At 41.5% G+C, this 20,282-nt stretch overlaps 1 protein-coding gene across 10 annotated transcripts in view; it reads left to right on the top strand.

Moving 5' to 3' along the window:
- The window catches only part of FBRSL1 (fibrosin like 1), a 1,030,218-nt gene extending 1,019,999 nt beyond the window's left edge, over nt 1-10,219 (top strand). For 6 of the 10 annotated variants that reach the window (XM_033954188.1, XM_033954183.1, XM_033954187.1 and 3 more), the window contains 4 exons: nt 1,492-1,575; nt 3,088-3,171; nt 5,652-5,886; nt 7,833-10,219. In XM_033954188.1, coding sequence (XP_033810079.1) covers nt 1,492-1,575; nt 3,088-3,171; nt 5,652-5,886; nt 7,833-9,060 — 1,631 coding nt within the window. In that variant the 3' untranslated portion in view covers nt 9,061-10,219. The remainder of the gene's footprint in view (nt 1-1,491; nt 1,576-3,087; nt 3,172-5,651; nt 5,887-7,832) is intronic. The other 4 variants (XM_033954192.1, XM_033954186.1, XM_033954191.1 and 1 more) reach the window with 3 other exon arrangements.
- The last annotated feature ends 10,063 nt before the right edge of the window (nt 10,220-20,282 follow it).

The raw sequence follows: 20,282 nt of genomic DNA, 5'->3' as shown, positions 1-20,282 counted from the left end.
AAAGCAAGATAGGTGTCTATCTGCCATCAGCCCCAACAGCATACAAATGTACATCTCCTCTAGAGAAGGTGTAAATGTGTGTGTGTGTATATATAGGCCGTCCCCAGGTTAAGAACGAGTTACGTGTTCTTAAGTTGGATATATGTAGCTCCGAATTTGTAGATTTTAAGATTCTTGCCGTTTACCTCTGCTCCCAGCTGACAAAAGGGCCAGTTGTCCTTACCAGTGTTCTCTCTAAGGTACAATATCACTTAGTGCTAATTCAAAACTATTTCATCACACACATGAGCAAATCTATATATTTTTTTTATATAAAGCTCAAAGTTATATGCAAAAAACGGAGTTATGGTGGATCATCAGAAAGCTATCAGAGTCTGTAGCTCCCAACAGCAGCAAACCTCATTGATCCATTTTTCATGTTTATAGTAATGATTTTTTTACTTCTTTTTTATATATAAACTCTTAAAAAAAAAAAAAATCCTCAAATCTTATGTTTTTGAAGAAAACTTCTTATCTGGTGTTCAAAAGGTACAGATGCACAACCATACACTGTTCTTAATGTGGCCATGCATCATTCCTGAATCTGCTGTAGGAGAAGTGTAGGAGTCTATGCCACTGGAAATACTGCTCGATGAAATCAAATGAAGCCGCAACCACACTCTTAAATACGAGTCGTATTTAAGTTGAGTGTCTACAACTCGGGGACTGCCTGTATATATGGGTGTGTATGTGTGTATATAAATATAGATATAGATATAGATATACACACACACATACATACATACATACATACATATATATATATATATATATATATATATATATATATATATATCAGGGTTCTCAAAGTCCCTCTTTGAGGGCCACAATCCAGTCGGGTTTTCAGGATTTCCCCAATGAATATGCATGAGATCTATGTGCATGCACTGCTTTCAATGCATATTCATTGGGGAAATCCTGAAAACCCGATTGGATTGCGGCCTTCAAGGAGGGATTTTGAGATCCCTTATATATATATATATATTATACACACACATACATTTAATGAAATATGCGTGTACATTGCGTGTACATTGCCTCCACATGCCGTGCCCTGGGAATGCCTACACACAGAGTAGGATCAAGTTGGCGCAAGCTTTCTTTGTTTATACACATATATTTGATTGCGCGGTTTAGAAAAGACCTTTACTGCTTGTAGAATAGGTTTTACATGCAAAAAACAAAAAAGCTTTATAAAATTACCCTCCTAAAGAGCAAACACATCTGTGAGCAAACAGCTTTGAGCAATCTATCAATTTGTCAGCCCTGTAGTGGTTGCCTAGAATTCCAGATTACATAGTGCTGTGTCCCCTCTTGTACGTTTAGGGAAAGTCGGCTAACCCTCCCTATCCTTCCCTGCACTCCCCCACAACACAGAATCTGCAACAGCTAGCAAGCAGCATTAACTCCTTGAGGCCTATAGTAAGAGAACTTGCTGTTGTGTTTCCACAGCTGCTGCCCATCCTGGTGCCACCCCATTTGGAGCTTCCACCCACCACAGCAGCTTCCTGCCTACCAGTCACTTGGCAGGTAAGTGTAAGTAACTCTCTTCTGTCATGCTTACTCTTTATGAATGTAATTTTGAATAATGATGTCTGGCAGAGCCTGAAGAGAAGAGGCTGGGAATAAGGCTAGCCTTCCAGAGAGACATGCAGAATAGAGAATGACACGGGGATAAGTTTTTCCCTGTGCCCACGGGAGCTCATTTTCCTGTCCCAATGAGCTCTTTTCCTGTCCCTGTCCCATTCCTGAAAACTTTGTCCTCATCTGCACAAGCCTCAAACACTTTAAAATCATAAGTGTTCGAGGCTTGTGCAATTAAGGCAGAGCTTACAGGAATGGGGCAGAGACAAGGACAGTGACAAAACTCACAGGGACGGGGAAATTGAGTTCCTACAGGGACAAATTTGTCCCCGTGTCATTCTCTAATGCAGGAAACATTACTCAATGCTATTTCTTTTGTGCTGCAAGTATGACTCCAAATTTGCCCCTGAATTCTGGAATGGATTTTGATATAAGTGAAGTTGACTCTGAAGGTTTCAGCTTATCTCTTTGAATTGGACCAACCAAAAGAAATTATAGGCAGGTGTTATTTTAGCTCTCAGTGCCTCCCGATGTCCTCAGAAACATCAACTTCAACAAAAGCAGCTGTTTGTTTCTAATTCAAAAAATGATTGGGTGGGCTGGAATTCATTGAGTCACTGGTTTTCCTGAGGCAGCAGTAGCAAAAGCTACTGGTGGTTGCAGAGCCCTTGTCTTTGCCAGAGACTCTTTGACAGTCTTGCCATATTGTATGGCTTCTGGCGTGTGGGAGAAGACAGGATGATAGCACCATGTCATAAATAAGAGGAATGCGACCCGTGGATCCTTGCACTGCACTTACAAGTGTCTGTATTGGCTAGTGGCGAACAGTCTGTAGGTGTTACATATTCTGCAAGTGCTTTTCCCTTCAGTCATCTGTTGAGCCTGGCTTCCCCCTACCCACCAGAAGCAGCCCTGTTTTCTTTAACTAGTCCATTTATCTGTATGTGCAGTGTCACTGGTGATGCTTTTGCCTGTGTGGCTTGTTGTTTGTGAGGGGAGGGGGGCAAGGTGAACCTGAGGATTGCAGTTTCAAAGAACACCTATGTGAAGAATGCTAGTTTTGTACTTTTGGTCAGCATGTGTGCATAGTATATATAAGGCAACCGTATTTCTGTAACACAACTTGGATTGGATTATATGGCAGCATTTCTATATCCCAGCTAGATCTTGGACATTCTGGTTTTATCAGCCTTATTTCTCCCCCTCCTGTTACATCTGGTACCTCAACAGACCACATTGTCTTAATGTGGGTTTCCCCCTCCCTCTTTTCACACAGTCGGAGTTCTCTATGCAGAGAACTGTGCACTAAGAAAGATCAACTTCTAAAGCCCCAGTGAAATCCAGTTTGAGCCCCAGATGGTTGGAGAAGGGAAGGGGTAGGTGGGAATTATGGGTGGTGGGGCTGGTTTCATTCTCCAGTACTCTTGGCTAAATGCCTCCTTAAATCCCTGTTTGCCTTTCCAGATCCATTTAGCAGGTCAAGCACCTTCAGCGGCCTTGGGAGCTTAGGCAGCAATGCCTTTGGAGGATTAGGCAGTCCTGCTCTGAGTAAGTACTGGCTGGGCTTTCTAGACAAACCTCTTGCTAATGTTTGCAGCAGTCAGTTGGATCTCTTTAGACATAAACTAAAAGGTGCTTCCAAAGACACCCTTTTTCTTTTTTTTTTTTTAAATTAATTATTTATTTATCAACTTTTCAGATTCAGATGCAAGCATATAATATATTTGAACATAGATTCTAAAGCAAAGAAGAAAAATTATTTATATGGTGAAAACCTCTACCTATTCAGAAAACTAATCTATTATTGAGGCCACAGAGAGAAAATGAATCAATAGAAACTTATATCTTCAAAAAGAGATGTTTTAAGAGGTGTTAAACCGGCAGCCAGTTCGCGTTAATCTGTGGAAGGACCTGTTGATCCTATTATTACTCCAACCTGTTCTTTAACCAGCAATTGTTTTGGTTCAAATAAAAAAAGAAAATTTTTCCCACCATTCAACATTTTGCCAGAAATTTCAAAATAAAGGTAGCTCCCAAAGCCAGAACTCTAGGATGATGAACCAAGAAATCTTTCCTTCTTCTTTGTGAAGCTTGAGATATATCAGGAAATAAACAAACTGATGAACCAAAAAATTGCTCATTCATATGTCTAAAGACAGCCTTTTTAGATTATTTTCTGAAATCAAAGAGAGCCTCTCACTGCTTCGAAAAGAGCTAATGTGATCTCCTTGATAAGAGTCATGAGCACATTCACTGGGTATCTCCCACCTTTCCCTCTTCTCTTCTCTTCTCTTCTCTCTCCAAACAGTGCATCTAGTCTCAGCCCATAGTTGACTAGTCCATGCCAAAAGGTATGGCTGAACTATATTCCTCGTTTTACCCATTGCATCTGTGGGCTTGTAGTTTCGTTTACTAGAGGCCAGACATCCATAAATGCAATAGTATAAAATCCAGCACTGGCTTGTGCTGTCTGTAATGACATGGTGTTATCTAGTAACCTTATTTCAGAGCTACAAACTGCTACTAATGGCCTCTCACCAGACCACAGATAACTAGCTCTGTATACCTAAGTGTAGTCAGGTTTTCTTCCAGGTATTTGTTCATCCTTGCTTCCTTAGGAACATAGCATTACAAAGTCCAGAAGTCCCTAAGACTAGGGTTTAAAGAAAAAAGCAGGGCTGGTGTCCCTGACGACCTAGAAATCTGTGGCCACCCAGCGGGGAGCTGAAATATTCAAGTTTCTTTGGCTGGAATTTTGTTTTCCATTTCTTATTTTAATGAAAGCGAAAGGGGTATCTTCTGCTACTCCCAGCATACCTTGTGGGTTTTCTCTTGCCTTTGGTGATCGATAAGCCTTGTTTCTCTGTGTCTCTCTATACTGCTTAAAGTCATTTGCTGGTGGGAGAGAGCCCTTTAGGTTGCTTTTGGTATGACTTCCAGATCACATCTGCTGTTGCCTTTTTGAGTGGTTTGTAATTTTATTATAAACACGCTTCACTGCTTTATCAAGGGAAATGGATTGTCTGGCTCAGGTTGTGTTCTCTCTGCTGATGACAGCAATAGACCAATGGGCTGGGAACTATTTGTAATGTATTCAGAGAAAAGACAGCTCAAGCTCGACTCTTCATGTTGTCTTGGACTACAATTAGAAGAATGAAATTATTATGTCATCTGAGATAGTGAGCAGGTGTATCTGGTCTTCTTTACAAGCCCTAAAATGTTGAATATGGATCTTTTGGAGGGAGTGTACAGAGGGGTGAGAAAGTAGGATAGTGCATGAGGGTGGTTACTGTGGACCTCTTAAAATCAGTGGTCAGTTGATCATATTAATTCTAATCTTTACTAACAATTCTTTTACTCAAGAAAAAGAGACCAGGCTTCAAAAAACGCACTGTCATGTAGTCATTTATATGATTTTTAAAGGTCAGAAGGCAAGATGTCAGCAACTGTGGAAAGATGGCTTCAGCTGTGTTTGGAATTAGAGGATAACACAGGAACAGAATTTGTCCCTATCCCCATGGTTAACCATGGTAAACTATCCCACTGTCATTCTTAAAGGAGAAAGAGATGAGCCCAGCCACTGACCCTCAAGCCTTACATTGAAGAATGGGACTGAGGTTGAGATAGACGCTAAAGAATGACAGACTCTGGTAGCCTGAGCTGAGATTGTGATGTCATAATGCCTCATTCCACCAATGCCTGAGAGTCAACCTCATCAACGATGTCACAATGGGTTCATTATCCTATATTTGGCTCACATTTGAATCAGAGTGTGAATGGGCACAGCCACTGACCCTCAAGCCTTGCATTGAAGAATGCTGGTGTAGAAGGACTGAGGTTGAGATAGATACTAAAGAATGACACAGGATGGTTTCCTGCAGTTATCCGCGGGGATGGGGAAAAAATTCTGTCCACGTATCATTCTCTACTTGCAATGAAATGCTTCTAACTATGTTTTCCAACTTTCCTTTTGTTATTCTTTTCAACTGTATTATAAAAAATATATATATTTTTCCATTCTTTTATAGCTCACAATAGCATATTTGATCACAAAGAAGGTGCAAACCTGCAAACCTTTAATAGCCCCCATGAACCTTGGAACCGGCTCCATAGGACCCCACCTTCCTTTCCAACTCCGCCACAGTGGCCTAAGCCCGGGGATCCGGAGCGAAGCTCTTCAGTAACTAATCATGACAGGGACCGAGAGAGAGAGCCAGAAAAGAGGGATCTCTTGTCAAGCAAGGAAGAGCGGGACAAAGAAAGGTATGTAAGAAATGTGGCCCTCCAATCCTAGCCTCCATTCTGTAGGTGTTAGATGTGCAGTAAGCGCTAGGCAATGATTATGCAATGGGTGAGATTCAGCATCTGTCTCGTAGCTTATGCAGTGGCTGTATTATGAGGAGTGTGTGGCGCAGTGGTTGGATCTACAGCCTCAGCACCCTGGGGTTGTGGGTTCAAACCCCGCGCTGTTCCTTGTGACCCTGGGCAAGTCACTTAATCCTCCATAGCCCCAGGTACGTTAGATAGATTGTGAGCCCACCGGGACAGAGAGGGAAAAATGCTTGAGTACCTGATTGTAAAAACCGCTTAGATAACCTTGATAGGCGGTATATAAAATCCTAATAAACATAAACAAAACATAAACAAACATAATTTGTTATAGGAAGAGAAAATATCTCCAAATGTATATTTAAATATTGCAATCACTTGTATTATAGTGAAATTTGCATACGCTCAGAATTGTGCAATTCGGCCAAGAGCCAAGGCTCCTATAGCCAAACCCACCATCCAATCACTGTGTATGGAGTAGTGACTAATGTTAAATGGTGCAATTTGATTATTCACATGATTACTCAAAATTTCAAATAGTAGCAAAAAAGGAGGCTTTCACTTAGCTTTTGAGGTGTTAGCAGGTCCCGACATAGAAACATAGAAATAGACGGCAGATAAGGGCCACGGCCCATCTAGTCTGCCCACCGCAATGACCCTTCCCCACCCAACTCAGTGAATAGATCCCACGTGTCTATCCCATTTGGCCTTAAAATCAGGCACGCTGCTGGCCTCAGTGACCCTGTTTTGAATATCTTTGTCAAGGAACCCAAAAGTAGGAGTTAGTAACTTAATTGCCAAACCATTCATGTGATGTGAAGTCAAAAACGTACTATTCTGTCATGTATAGCACTTGTAAGTTGAAATCTTCATTACTGCGCTGCTACTGCCTTCGTGTCTACTTGTGCTCCTTTGACTGAGTCTGTGTTATCAGGTTAGACTGGTGGCCATAATGTTGAATGCAACTTGACTGGTTGGCCTGTTCCCAGCAAGAAAGAGAAGCAAAGTATGGAGTCCATTGGCTTTATTTGCTGCTTCACATTAATGGTTTATGTACTTTTCTTCTAAGTTTTTCCTTACACATCCGGGGTGGGGGAGGGAGAGGTAATTGAGAAACTGATATTAATTCTTCATATCAATGTAATAAATAAAGATGTCTTGTATTATTAATAATTGATAGAAGGGTGGGTGGGTAAAGTTATGGTTCTATATACTAATTGTATAAAATGGTGTAATCTCTGTAATATTTTTCTGTATTCAATCAAATGCATTACACTGTTGTAGTTTATAAAATAATAAAATTAAAAAGAAAGAGAAGCAAGTTCTGAGAAAGGCAGGGCAGATGTCCCTCTTCCCATCTCAATTTAAGCACCACTCCTGGGTCCATCAGTTGAGCGTACCTCTGGTGCCTGGGAGTCTTCACAAAGCTTAATCAGGGCACGGTATTAAGCTGTGAATGCTAATGTACAAACCAATGACACACTTTCTTATACCAATGCAAAAATGTGGACTGCTGAAGCATATCTGGCTAATGAGAGACTAACAGTATTACAAAGGGCAGATTGTATTTATTGATTGCTGCCACAATAATTACTCTGGAGCTTGCTGTCTGCTGCAAAAAAAAAATTAGTACTGTGTAACTTAGGGCTCCTTTTACTAAGCTGCGATAGCGTTTTTAGCGCGCACTAAACCCACGCTATGCGGCTAGAACTAACGCCAGCTCAAGGCTGGCGTTAGCGTCTAGCGCGCGCGGCAATTCTGCGCGCACTAAAACCGCTATCGCAGCTTAGTAAATGGAGCCCTTAGTTTGCAGCTCACGGGTCTGTGATTTATTTGTGCTGTTGTTTTTGGCTGAAAAGTACAATTTTGTGTTTTCACAGGGATATCCTAGATAAAACCCGTCATCATTCAAACCGATCTTCCCCGGCTTCAGCTCCAGTGAGCCATCAGATCAGCAACCTCATTCGCAGCAACAGTGTAAATGCCAGTGTCGCTGAAAGGGAGAGACCCAAGGAACCAGAGAGAGAACAGCATTCTGATCGGCTCAGAGACCCCCCTCCAATAGAACACAAAATCAAGGACAGTCGTTCCCCAGTGAAGGAACCACTAAGCCATGAAAAGAGACCTTTAGAGGACAATACCAAGCCAGTGATTCAGTCTGTATCTCCTTACAGCAAACCTGCATTAAGCGAAAGCCTGAAACTTAGTAATTTAGTGAACAGTAAGGATGGAGAGAGGAAGCCAGAGCTTCCCAGTGATCTACAGAAAATTAAGAACGATATCAAGGTAAAAGAGGAACGTAAGGAGGATGCTGATGTTCTGTTGGTGGGATCAGAACCCTCACCACATTCCAGGACAGTAGAGCAGCCTCCGCCATCCTCTCTGCACAGTTTACAGCTTCACCATTCCATGGCTGCCACCATGCCCCTTACAATGGGTAACATGCACCAGATGAACAGTATGAATGTTCTAGATCGTACACGGATGATGACACCGCTCATGGGCATGAATCCATTGGCAGGAAGGGAGAGATTACCACACCCTGCATTTAACTGGGACCCAATGAGAGATCCGCTGCGGGATACCTACCGGAGCCTAGATCTTCACCGGAGAATGGATCTCCAGCTGCGAGCAGATGCTATGCACAGGTTCCCTACCACCTCCGGCTTCTATGACCATGAGCGTTCTTACCGTGATAGGGAGCCCCATGACTACAGCCATGAACATCTCCTTGAGGTTCGCCGTGAGCAGGAGAGATTGCGTCAGGCAGATGAGAGGGAGAGGGAACGCTTGCACTTGCGGGAAGAGATTGAGCGTGCAAGGCTACATCACTTGCACTCGTCCCCTCTTGAAACGCACTTGGCACACATGCCTTCCTTTATGCCACATTTAGGCGGGATGCATTACCCCAGACTGAGTCCCTCTACAGCCATGCATAATGGAATATTAAACCGAACCCCACCCACAGCCGCATTGAGTGCTCCACCTCCTTTGGTGCCAGCAAGCAGCACTAGACCAGTCTCTCCACGAAGGACTACTCCACTCACAAACTCAGAGCCCAGGGACTATTCACCCTCTAGAAATCCAAAAGAAGTAGAGGCACGATAATCTCTCCCAACCCCAAAAATTAAAGAAACAACACAATTTAAAAAATAATTTCCTGGATATATATAAAATTCTTTTACAAAGGCACTGCTCAGAGCATTTTTTATGTAAATTTGTAGAACTTAAGCACATTTCCATAAATGGAAGCGATGAATTACTTGGGGATTAAAGACTTACGTACAGAAATGGGAATTTAATATATAGCTATTGATTTAGAAAGTTCTGTACCTTTCTGTGCTAAAAATGGGTAATTGTTATAAAAACAAATCGAGTTTGTACATTTTTCCCAAATGTGAGAAACATTTATAATGGATTTGTATATATTTTTTTTTTAATTTTATGCTCTTAATTCACTTTTACATTTTTTTCTTCCTTTCTGTTTTTACTTAATTTGCATTTGCAAAAAAAAAAAACAAACAAACAAAAAAAAAATCCAAACAAACAAAAAAAACATGTAGGGCTTTCTTCAGAAGATGCCTGGGGTTCCTTGAAGTATTATTTATGGTGATGAGTTTCAATGGTCTTGCCCTGAGGCTCCATCCTGACTGAACACATCACCTCTCCAAGTAGTTTGGTACTTTCAAAACCGAAGTTACAGATATATATAATTAAACTAATAATAATAATATTAATAATGTACAAAAGTTTGTTTTTTGCCTTATTATATTATGCAGAAATCTTGAGGATTTTTCTTTTGTTTATCAAAACAAATGAATTGTATATATTTCATTCCTGTAAATGTCAGCTGTTGATAAATTCTTAACCTAGGTAGGACTTTATAAAAGACGGTTTCTAGAACCATGCACCAACTTTAACACTACTCCCGGTTGGACATGCATTCCAAGCTCACTGTGGGGGGATTCTACATTTCAACTATGCAAGAATTAGGAAGACAGGTCTTTCTCGGTATTGGGGAGTATATAGAGAGGGGGCCCCAAAAACCCCTTCCTTCTCTGCCCCTCTCTACTCATCACAAAAAAGGCATAAGCACCACTTTTCAGATACCATGAAAACAAGAGGTACCCACACACCCACAAAAGTAATCCTGCCAAGAATAATTTTATTTTTTGAGGGGGGAGGGATAAGAGAAAAAAAAAAAAAAGAATTATATGTATGTACCCACCAGAACAGTTTTGCAGTGGAATTGGCTCCTGGAAAAGAATTGTGGAACACACAGGACTGGTCATGAATTCCAAGCAGCAAACCCACAGCACAGCACCTCCTCACTTCCTCTCCTCCTTGGCTGTGGGCAGGTTCGCTGGAGGTGAACAAGGACAGATATGTGTGGACCCCTTGTGCTTTAATTGTGCAGTGTTTCTTATTGGAATCTGTATACCAGACAAAGTAGAATTTTAGGAGTGCAAAAAAATATAATGGTTGGAAAAATTTGCAAAAAAAAAGAAGAAATTCTGATATTATCTCTTACATACATGGAGACCATATGCAATGTTTGTTTCTGTGTGGTTCACCCTTGAACTACATTTCATTAAATTTTATGTTTTTTTGCATAGGTTATTTTTCACTCATGTAAATTGTCTTTAAACTTGCTGTAAACCTCTGCTTGTCTTTCTTCCTCATTTCTAATTGGTTTTCAGTATCGTTTATACATCTTGGGGATTTTTCTCTCTATCAGTTTTTCTCTCTATTTCACCATCAGTCTCTTCTTTTTCCTTTTGTCCACTTGATTCTTCTCCATTTGTCCTTCCTTCTCTCTCTCCCTCCCTCCCTCCTTTAAAATTAAATATTCGGTTTCCTTGTAGATCAATGAAGACAAATACACCATTGATTTTGGATGAAAAAAAAGTAGTTGAGTGTTTGTGTACCATAGCTATTCATGTTCACTCTGAAACTAATGTCTTATTGTGAAAGAAGATGCAGCGTGTTAAAACAGTGGCTTGCATGGTCAGCTACTATGGAAGGAAAGACTCTTAAATGTCCTTGGTTCTTTTATTCTTCTGCCCTTACTATTCTTCTGCAAGAATAATCCAGACCATTCCCTATTAAACAGAGCTATCCTATAAACTTAGATCCAAAAATGACTGGAATTTTCCCCAAATCAGTTAATGAGATCACAAGGCCCTGCTGTCTTGATTAATCTTGAATTTTGAGTCTGTAGATCAGAAATGTTGACTTGGCTTATCTGTAGACCCTTGCCTGGTAGTTCAGGACTTTAGACATCGGCATTCCATTAACCCTGAGGGAAACTTCCAGCACTATCCTGAAGGTTTAAAACAGTACATTATAATTTAATTCAAATGTAGCCTTTTTTAAAAAGTCTTTCCTGCTCCTCCACCAATGTATCACACAGTATCCATACGATCCTGGTTTGACCAGCCTGCTTCGAATACAAAGATATTTGTAATTTTGATTCTCAAAAGACAAGGCAGCATTATATTCTCACATGTGGGTGATGTCAGCCACAGAACCCAGTACAGACTCTACAAAGTGTACTGTTGCTTTAAATTTTTTAGCAGCGCCCATTCCGCATGTGTGCCATTGCCTTCCTGCCTGATATCGGTTCATGGGACCATCAGTTCTTCATTTTCCACAGAACTGAGAAGCTGTGGTCTTCTGTTCTCTCTTCAGCATTTTGAACTTTAATCCTTATTTTAAGCCTTCTTATACTTATTTTTTATTATTTTCCTCATAATTCGTCGTTGTTTTCCATGTTCTGATATTTTACCTGACTTTGGTTCATTTTCAGCCTTTGGACTACTCCGAGCCTTTTTTTCCCCCTAAGAGCATTGATTCTTTTAGGCATCTTAGTTACTCAAACTGCATGAACCATTGAGCCCTAAGACTTAGTCAGACCATTTCAGGATCTGACTCACATAATTAGTTTGCCCAGTGTCTGGGTCCTGAACTTCTGGTCATTAGCTTTGTCCTCTTCCTATGTATGCAAAAGAGGTCACTCAAAGCCCCAAAAATTCAGTTTGGAAAACATTTTGGTACAACATCAGCATCAACATCAAACATGGCAGGGAACTTAGAACCTGACACTCAGCATTCTATGATTTAGGCATCAGTGCCGAGTACAGTGACACCATATCCAGAGCGTCAGACATCATGCTTCTTACAGAGGCAGGACACTCTACATCAGTGGTCCCTAACCCTGTCCTGGAGGACCACCAGGTCAATCGGTTTTTCAGGCTAGCCCTAATGAACCTGCACGGAGCAGATTTGCATGCCTGTCACTTCCATTATATGCAAACCTCTCTCATGCATATTCATTAGGGCTAGCCTGAAAACCTGATTGGTCTGGTGGTCCTCCAGGACAGGGTTGGGGACCACTGCTCTACATCATCTTCATCTATGCCTGGAGCATTGGAGGATGCGGCACATAAGAAAACAAAGAAGCACAAGCATTCTTCCCCTTCTAGGCATACCACTGCGTCCTCCCAAATATCGACTTCCTCAAGGCATAGGAAGCAACAACACACCGAAGATCACTCTCCTTCAAACCAGATAATGGCTCCTTGTTGGTGTGCCTTGACATCTAGGTCTCCCACGTACCAACAGACTGTTTCCATACCAATATTTCTTCCAGTACCAGCACTATCCAGGAGGAAATCTGGGCTATGCTCAGACAACTTTCAAGTCTACAGTAGTCGCAGTCTCCACAGGCTTTAAAGCAGTGGTCTCAATCTTGCGGCCCGCCAGGTACTATTTTGAGATTATGTTTATCATAATCACAAAAGTAAAATAAAACAGTTTCTTGATCGTATGTCTCTTTAGCTATAAATGACAATATTATTATTAAGACTTAGCCAAAAGGAAAGATTTATAAACTATAAAGAGTTTTACCTCATGCAAAACTGTCATTTCTTTAATAAGACATTAACTATTTTTTCTGAGGCCCTCCAAGTGTACCTACAAATCCAAAATGTGCCCTGCAAAGGGTTTGAGTTTGAGACCACTGGATTGGACTTTCTGATCTGGAAACTTCAGTACAAGAACACCTTTCAAATGTTCCTTGTAAGGGAGATGAACTGTTTGGAGATAAAACTAAAGAAGCTGAGATCAAAATGTACACTGATACTATGACAACTTTATCTAAACCACACGCCTCACAATCTTTTTAATCGTCTAGAACAAGGGTGTTAAATGTCGGTCCTCAAGGGCCACAATCCAGTCGGGTTTTCAGGATTTCCCCAATAAATATGCATGAGATCTATTAGCATACAATGAAAGCAGTGCATGCAAATAGATCTCATTCATATTCATTGAATTAATTCAATTAATATAATGAGACAGGTGTTTTGCATCAATACAATGTCTTTAATATGTAACTTTAATTATAACATCATTTTACATAATAAACAGAATAAATGGATCCATCTTACACTTGCAATTAATGAAATCTATATTAGCCACCTAAACCGTGGCTTGGTGGTAGAAAACCTGAAGCTTATTCAAAGTTCATTCAAAGACCTTTTCTGAATTAATCCATCCTATTTCTCCACATAGTCTGTTGTTTCTTACACTTCTCACATGCACCATTGTGCGTTAACTGCTACTCAGACAAAGTTGGAAAAATGCCTTCTTGTTTCAGTTTAGAATGTGTCCAGCCAGCCCAACATAGCACCATGTTTCGCTATTACGGCATCATCAGGAGCTGAAGCTGTGGCAGATTTTCGACTTCTACAACATAAATACCTGTTTTAGTACAGGATCCACTACCTGCTAAATGTATCTATTAATAAACAACATAGTTCAAATAATAGACAAAAACATACCTGAAATCCTTCAATTCATCATATGTATATTCATTGGGGAAATCCTGAAACCTGACTAGATTGCGGCCCTCGAGGACCGACATGTGACACCCTTGATCTAGAAGATATTCTGACTCATCCAGATGTTCCTATTGTTATAACACAAAAAGGCATTACAATCAGCCACCTTTATCTTCTAGGCCTGTAAGAACATAAGAAGTTGCCTCCGCTGGGTCAGACCAGAGGTCCATCCCGCCCAGCGGTCCGCTCCCACGGCGGCCCATCAGGTCTATCACCTGTGCAGTGGTCCCTGACTATTCCTATATCCTACCTCTACTCCTATCTGTACCCCTCAATTCCCTTATCTTCTAGGAACTTATCCAAACCTTCTTTGAAGCCCTGTAACGTGCTCTGGCCTATAAGAACATAAGAAGTTGATAAGAACATAAGAAGTTGTACCTCAACGACTTAGTGCAAATCAATAAAGAACACAAAAATCACAACCTCAACTCAGTCCAAACAGGAGTCCTTTTGACTCCTTTCTAGAGAGCATTGCCAACATTTACCTGTTTCTTCCTTCTAATCTCCACATCAGAGGCCAGCTACTCTACTCCTATCAACGTTGGACTCTTAGCACAATATATCAGTGGGTCCTTCAAGTCATCACTCAGGGCTATGCCCTGCACTTGCTCAGAAAACCTCCAAACCACCCACCAAAGAGTTTCCTTTCAGCTCCCTTCTTGGCCCTTGTCCAGCTAAATGCAATAGAACCTGTTTCTCTGTGGGAAAGAGGCCAGGGGTTCTATTCAAATTATTTCCTAATACCAGAAAAGGCCAGAATCTTGTGATCTATTTTAGATCTCCAGGGCCTAATCAAATACTTATTGAAGAAGTTTTACATCATTTCACTGGGAACCTTATCATCTACTGGAAAAGGTCGATTGGCTATGCTCTCTAGATCTAAAAGAAGCCTACACTCACATATCCATCCTACCTGGTCACAGAAAATATCTTCACTTCCACATTGGTTCTCAATATTTCCAGTACAAGGCCTTGCCCTTTGGACTGGCTTCAGCCCATCAAGTCTTCGTAATATGTTTTGTGGTAGTGGTGGCAGGCCTTTGCATATGGGGTTTCACATATTTCCATACTTAGGCGACTGGTTGATCAAGGCTTCATCATCACAAATAACTCAGCATGTCATAAACTTAACAATTCTGGAGGTCCTCAAATTTGCCATCAACTACCAAAAGTCACATCACCTATCTCAGGCGCTCAGGTTCATCAGGGGCTCTACTGTATAGTATTCGGGGTTGAGTTTTTTCTACTGAAATAGAGTAGACAATCTCATTTACCTGTGTCAGATATTCTCCACCTTACAACACACTTATGGGTCATATGGCATTGATGGTGCACATCACTCCATTTACCAGTCTTCACCTCAGAGTCCCATAATGGACCCTATCGACCCAAGATTTCAAGCCATGGGATATATGTCTGTTTCAATTCAAGTCACTTCGGATCTCCATTACTCTGTCCAATGGTGGATAGTTTCTCAATCTCACTCGAGATGTTCCCTTCCAGCCCCCTACCATCAAAACCTTCTAATCACAGATATTTTGATGCTAGGCTGGGGAGTTCATCTTGATAGTCTCCACACTCTGAGAATGTGGTCTCCCCATATCAATCTTCTAAAACTATGAGCAATAGGCAATGCTTTAAAAACATTCCATTTCCTTCATCAAGTAGTCCTTGATCGTACAGACAACCATGTTGTCATGTTCTATCTGAGCAAACAAGGGGGCACGACTTCTTATGGAAGCAATCCAGATTTGGAATTGAGCAATTGCTTGCGGCTTACTTCTCAGAGTGGTTTATTTTGTGGGGAAGCAAACTATCTTGGTAGACAAATTGAGCAGACTTCTTCAATCTAACGAATGGTTTCTCAACACAACCATCTTATGTCAGATTTTCTCCACATGGACACTAGACAGAGATCTTCTTGCTTTCCCCACAAACAAACTTCTGCATTTCTGTTCCAGACTCTATACCCCCATCGAGGGGACACATTCCTCTATGTACTTCCTTAAGTACCTCTCAATGGAAAAACTCAAACTTTGCTAAGACCAAAGCACCATGATCATCATAGCACCTTTTTGGCCACATTGGGTTTGGTTCCTGTTTCTCCTAGAGGTGTCCAAGAAATCATGCAAGTTGCAGTTGTTTCCAACACTACCAATATAGAGCAAGGGAACTCTTCCATATCTGAACCCTCGTTCATTAGCACTAACAGCATGGTTTCTTTCACTGAGCAAGTATATCCTTTCTGCCTCTCGGCTGCAGTATCTGCTGTCATTGAAACATCTAGAAAACCTTCCACTCAGCACTGTTACTGCTTCAAATGGACCAGATTTTATTCCTGCTGAGCATTGCATTCTCTGGAAACAGTCACATATCCACTTTCATCTATACTGGACTACTTTCTCTATATCTCCAACTTGGTCTAAAAACCTGTTCAGTTTGAGTGCATCTCACTGCTATCAGTGCATTTTATTCTCCCTTGGACAAGAAACCTCTCTATCCATCCCCTGGTAGTCCATTTCTTGAAAAGATTATTCCATATGAAACCACCTACAAGCCTCCACCTGTTGCTTGGAATCTTAATCTGATATTATCGGTTCTTTTAAGGTCTCCCTTTGATGTGCTTGCATCTTGCTGTCTCAAACTTCTCGCTTGGAAAGTCGTTTTCCTCATTGCTCTTAGTCTGCATGCCATGTGAGTGAACTTTTAAGTTCTTGTGTCAAATCCTTCCTACACAAGATTCTACCATGACAAAGTAGGCCTTTGCACTCATCCAAAATTTCTACCTAAGGTTGTCTTGGAATTTCAGCTTAACCAATCCTTAGTTCTCCCTGTTTTCTTTCCAAAGCAGCATTTGTATCCTGGAGAGGTAACACTGCACACCTTAGAATGCAAATGTGCTCTGGCATGCTACCTAGAACACACTAAACCTCATAGAGGATCCTCCCAGCTCTTTATGGCTTTTGACTCTAACAGACTTGGAGTTCCTGTTTCCAAGAGAACCATCTCTTCTTGGCTGGCGGACTGTATCTCCTTTGCATATACTCAGGCTGGGCTGATGCTGCAACCACAATGTCTGAGTTATGGCTGCTTCAGAACCCATTTCTGTTGTTCATTCATTGAGATCATTTGAAATGCATGTACTTGGTCCTCAAGATGTACCTTTACTTCTCACTACTGTTTGGAACAAAACTCCAGAAGAGGCAGTTTGGCAAGCAGTTCTACAGAATCATTTTCCTTCCTGACCACCAGCTTTCCCTCCAAATCACATATCCATTATCCTCATCCAGAGCCATGATCCTGACAGCTTGGGGGTCCTACAGAGGAGAATATAATGTCTGCTTGTCCTTTTAAGAAAGCAAAGATACTTACCTATAGCAAGTATTTTCTGAGGACAGTAGGCATATATTCTCACAACCCATCCACCCCCCCTAGTTCGCTTCTTAGCTTTTTTTTTTTTTTTTTACTGAATTGATGGGTCCCGTGAGTAGAGAATGGCACAGGGTCAAATTTGTCCCTGTCCCCTAGGGATCTATTTCTATCCCCAGCCCATCCTCACGAGTTCTGACCCTGACCCATCCCTACAAGCTCTGTCCTCATCTGCACAAGCCTTGGAACACTTGTTCAAGGCTTGTGCAGATGAGGACAGAGCTTGCAAGGATGGTACAGAACTCGGGATGGAATGGGGACAAATATGTCCCCGGGTCATTCTCTGTGAGCCAATGTTGGGCGGGAAGGCAGTATGGGCACTGCCAAAAACTTTAGAGCGACAGTGCATTTAGTAATGTCCGTACTGGGTTCCATGGATGTTGTCACCCACATGTAAAAATTTATGCCTGCTGCCCTCAGAGAATACATGCTACAGGTAAGTATCTTTGCTTTTTCAGATTAAGAAAACTAGTGACACAAGAAGGTCTCAAACTTATACAGGTAACTGTGATCATTTGAAAGGTATGAGTGAGAACAAGATGGGAAAATGGTCAGTTTTTGGGACCAGATCAATGGGAAAGACAAAACTGGAAACTATGAAGCTGCTGGCAGAAGTAGAGGGTGATATGAGATGACTTCCATCAGTAGTTTAATGGCATTGTCAAATGACCATAAATAAAGTTCACGTAGCATATTCTGCCCCCCCATGCTACAACCCAGAAAGTTTTGCAAATGTTTGACTAGGGCCAGTGCTTCTCAACCCAGTCATTGGAGCACACCCAGCTAATCTGGTTTTCAGGATATCTGCAATGAATATGCATGAGAGATTTGCATATCAAGAAGGCAATGTATGCAGATCGGTCTCATGCATAGTCACTGGGGATATCTTGAAAACTTGACTAGGTTAAGATTCTCCAGCAATGAAGATTTTTACCAATTTCTTATCCCAGCACATCGGCACACTACTGTGAATTACTTTCTAAGCAATAGAACAGTGAATTGCAAACTGTGTCCTGCTGCATGATATAAGCCTGTCACTGCTGGCACAGGTGCCGGCACCTCTCCTCTCTGCTGCCCCCCTCCCCCCCAGTGTTTGCGGCATTTGGAAGGCCCCCAAGCTCAGGACCGTGTCTGGAGGGTCTTTGAGCATGTGTGGATGTTGATGTGATGACATCATGGAAAAGAAATAACTCTGCAAGTGTCAAATACCGCCTCTCACTAAAGCCACCTACCCAAAACATCTAGCCATACTCATTTTTTACTATCTTTAAAAATGACCAGATATCTTTTTGGTAAGATATTTTTGTAATACATCCTTGATAATTCTTTTGTAATCCGCCTTGAACCACAAGGTAATGGCGGAATAGAAATCCCTAATGTAATGTAATCATGCACATGCGTGTGATGTCATCGGTCAACGGCGGGACATGCTCAGAGGCCCTCTAGATGTGGCACTGAGTTTAGTGTGCCAGAGTGAAAAAAATTTGCAAGACACTGCAGTAGAATATGGAAAGCTATATTGCATTGACTAAGGGTATTCATGTTGTCTGTACAGGTTATATTCTTGGGAAGCAACTGCCAGGAGTCCAACCATACAACAATGAGGGAGAGAAATTTTTTTAAAAAAAAGTGTAGAAAACGACCTCCGCTGTGCTTCATGGGTCTAAAAAAAACTCCACTGTTGCAAAATCTTTTCATTATCCTTTTAATATTATCCTTTTAATATTAGTCCATATTTTAATTTTCTCATAATGGGTCTCTCCCCTCCAGTTCACAAAAGGTTTTCTTGATAGGTCGCCTCCTTTATTTCATAGACTTTCTATTAACAGAGATACAGTTCCTTAACACTAAAGAAATCAAACTTCAGCAGTGACTAATATACAGAAGTAAATAAAAATAACTTAGCTGCGCTATCGGGTTTTCAGGACTCCTCTCTGTATTCCTCTAAACATAGAAGATGACGGCAGAAAAGGGCTATAGCCCATCAAATCTGCCCACTCTACTTACCCACCCCCTGTCTATGCCCTAATGACCCAATTTCCTTAACTCGACCCTCGTAGGGATCCCACATAGGTATCCCATTTATTCTTAAAGTCTGGCACACTGTTTGCCTCGATCACCTGCACTGGGAGCTTGTTGCAATGATCAACCACTCTCTCTGTGAAGAAATTCTTTCTGGTGTCGCCATGAAATTTTCCTCCCCTGAGTTTGAGCGGGTGCCCTCTTGTGGCCGAGGGTCCTTTGAGAAGGAAAATATAATCTTCCACCTCAACACGTCCCGTGATGTACTTAAATGTTTCAATCATGTCTCCCCTCTCCCTACGTTCTTCTAGAGTGTAGAGCTGCAATTTGTTCAATGTCTCTTCGTACAAGAGACCCTTGAGCCCCGAGATCATCCTGGTGGCTGTCTGCTGAACCGATTCAATTCTGCGCTCATCCTTACAGTAATGTGGCCTCCAGAATTGCACACAGTATTCCAGATGAGGTCTCACCATGGCCCTATACAACAGCACTATGACTTCAGGCTTTCGGCTGACAAAACTTCTATTGATACAACCCATTATCTGCCTTGTCTTGGATGAAGCCTTCTCCACTTGATTGGCATTTTTCATGTCTGCACTAATGATTACTCCTAGATCTCGTTCTGCTGAAGTCCTAGTTAAAGTTTCTCCGTTCAAGAAGTAAGTCCTGCATGGAATTCCGCTTCCGAGGTGCATGACCTTACATTTCTTAGCATTGAAGCCTAGCTGCCAGGTTGAGGACCAACTTTCCAATGTAAGCAGGTCCTGTGCCATATAATTCTGTAAATTGCATTCACTTACTACATTACTTAGTTTGGCGTCATCAGCGAATAATGTTATTTTACCTTGAAGCCCCTGAGTCAGATCCCCTATAAATATGTTGAAAAGGAGTGGACCTAGGACCGAGCCCTACGGTACTCCACTGGTCACCTCCGACGTTTTAGAAAGGCACCTCTCCCTGATTCCTTCACAGCTGCAA

The sequence above is a fragment of the Geotrypetes seraphini genome, chromosome 8, assembly GCF_902459505.1.
Source record: "Geotrypetes seraphini chromosome 8, aGeoSer1.1, whole genome shotgun sequence".
Taxonomy (NCBI): domain Eukaryota; kingdom Metazoa; phylum Chordata; class Amphibia; order Gymnophiona; family Dermophiidae; genus Geotrypetes; species Geotrypetes seraphini.
Note: the sequence above shows the minus strand (reverse complement) of the source record. Positions and strands in the feature narration are given on the sequence as shown.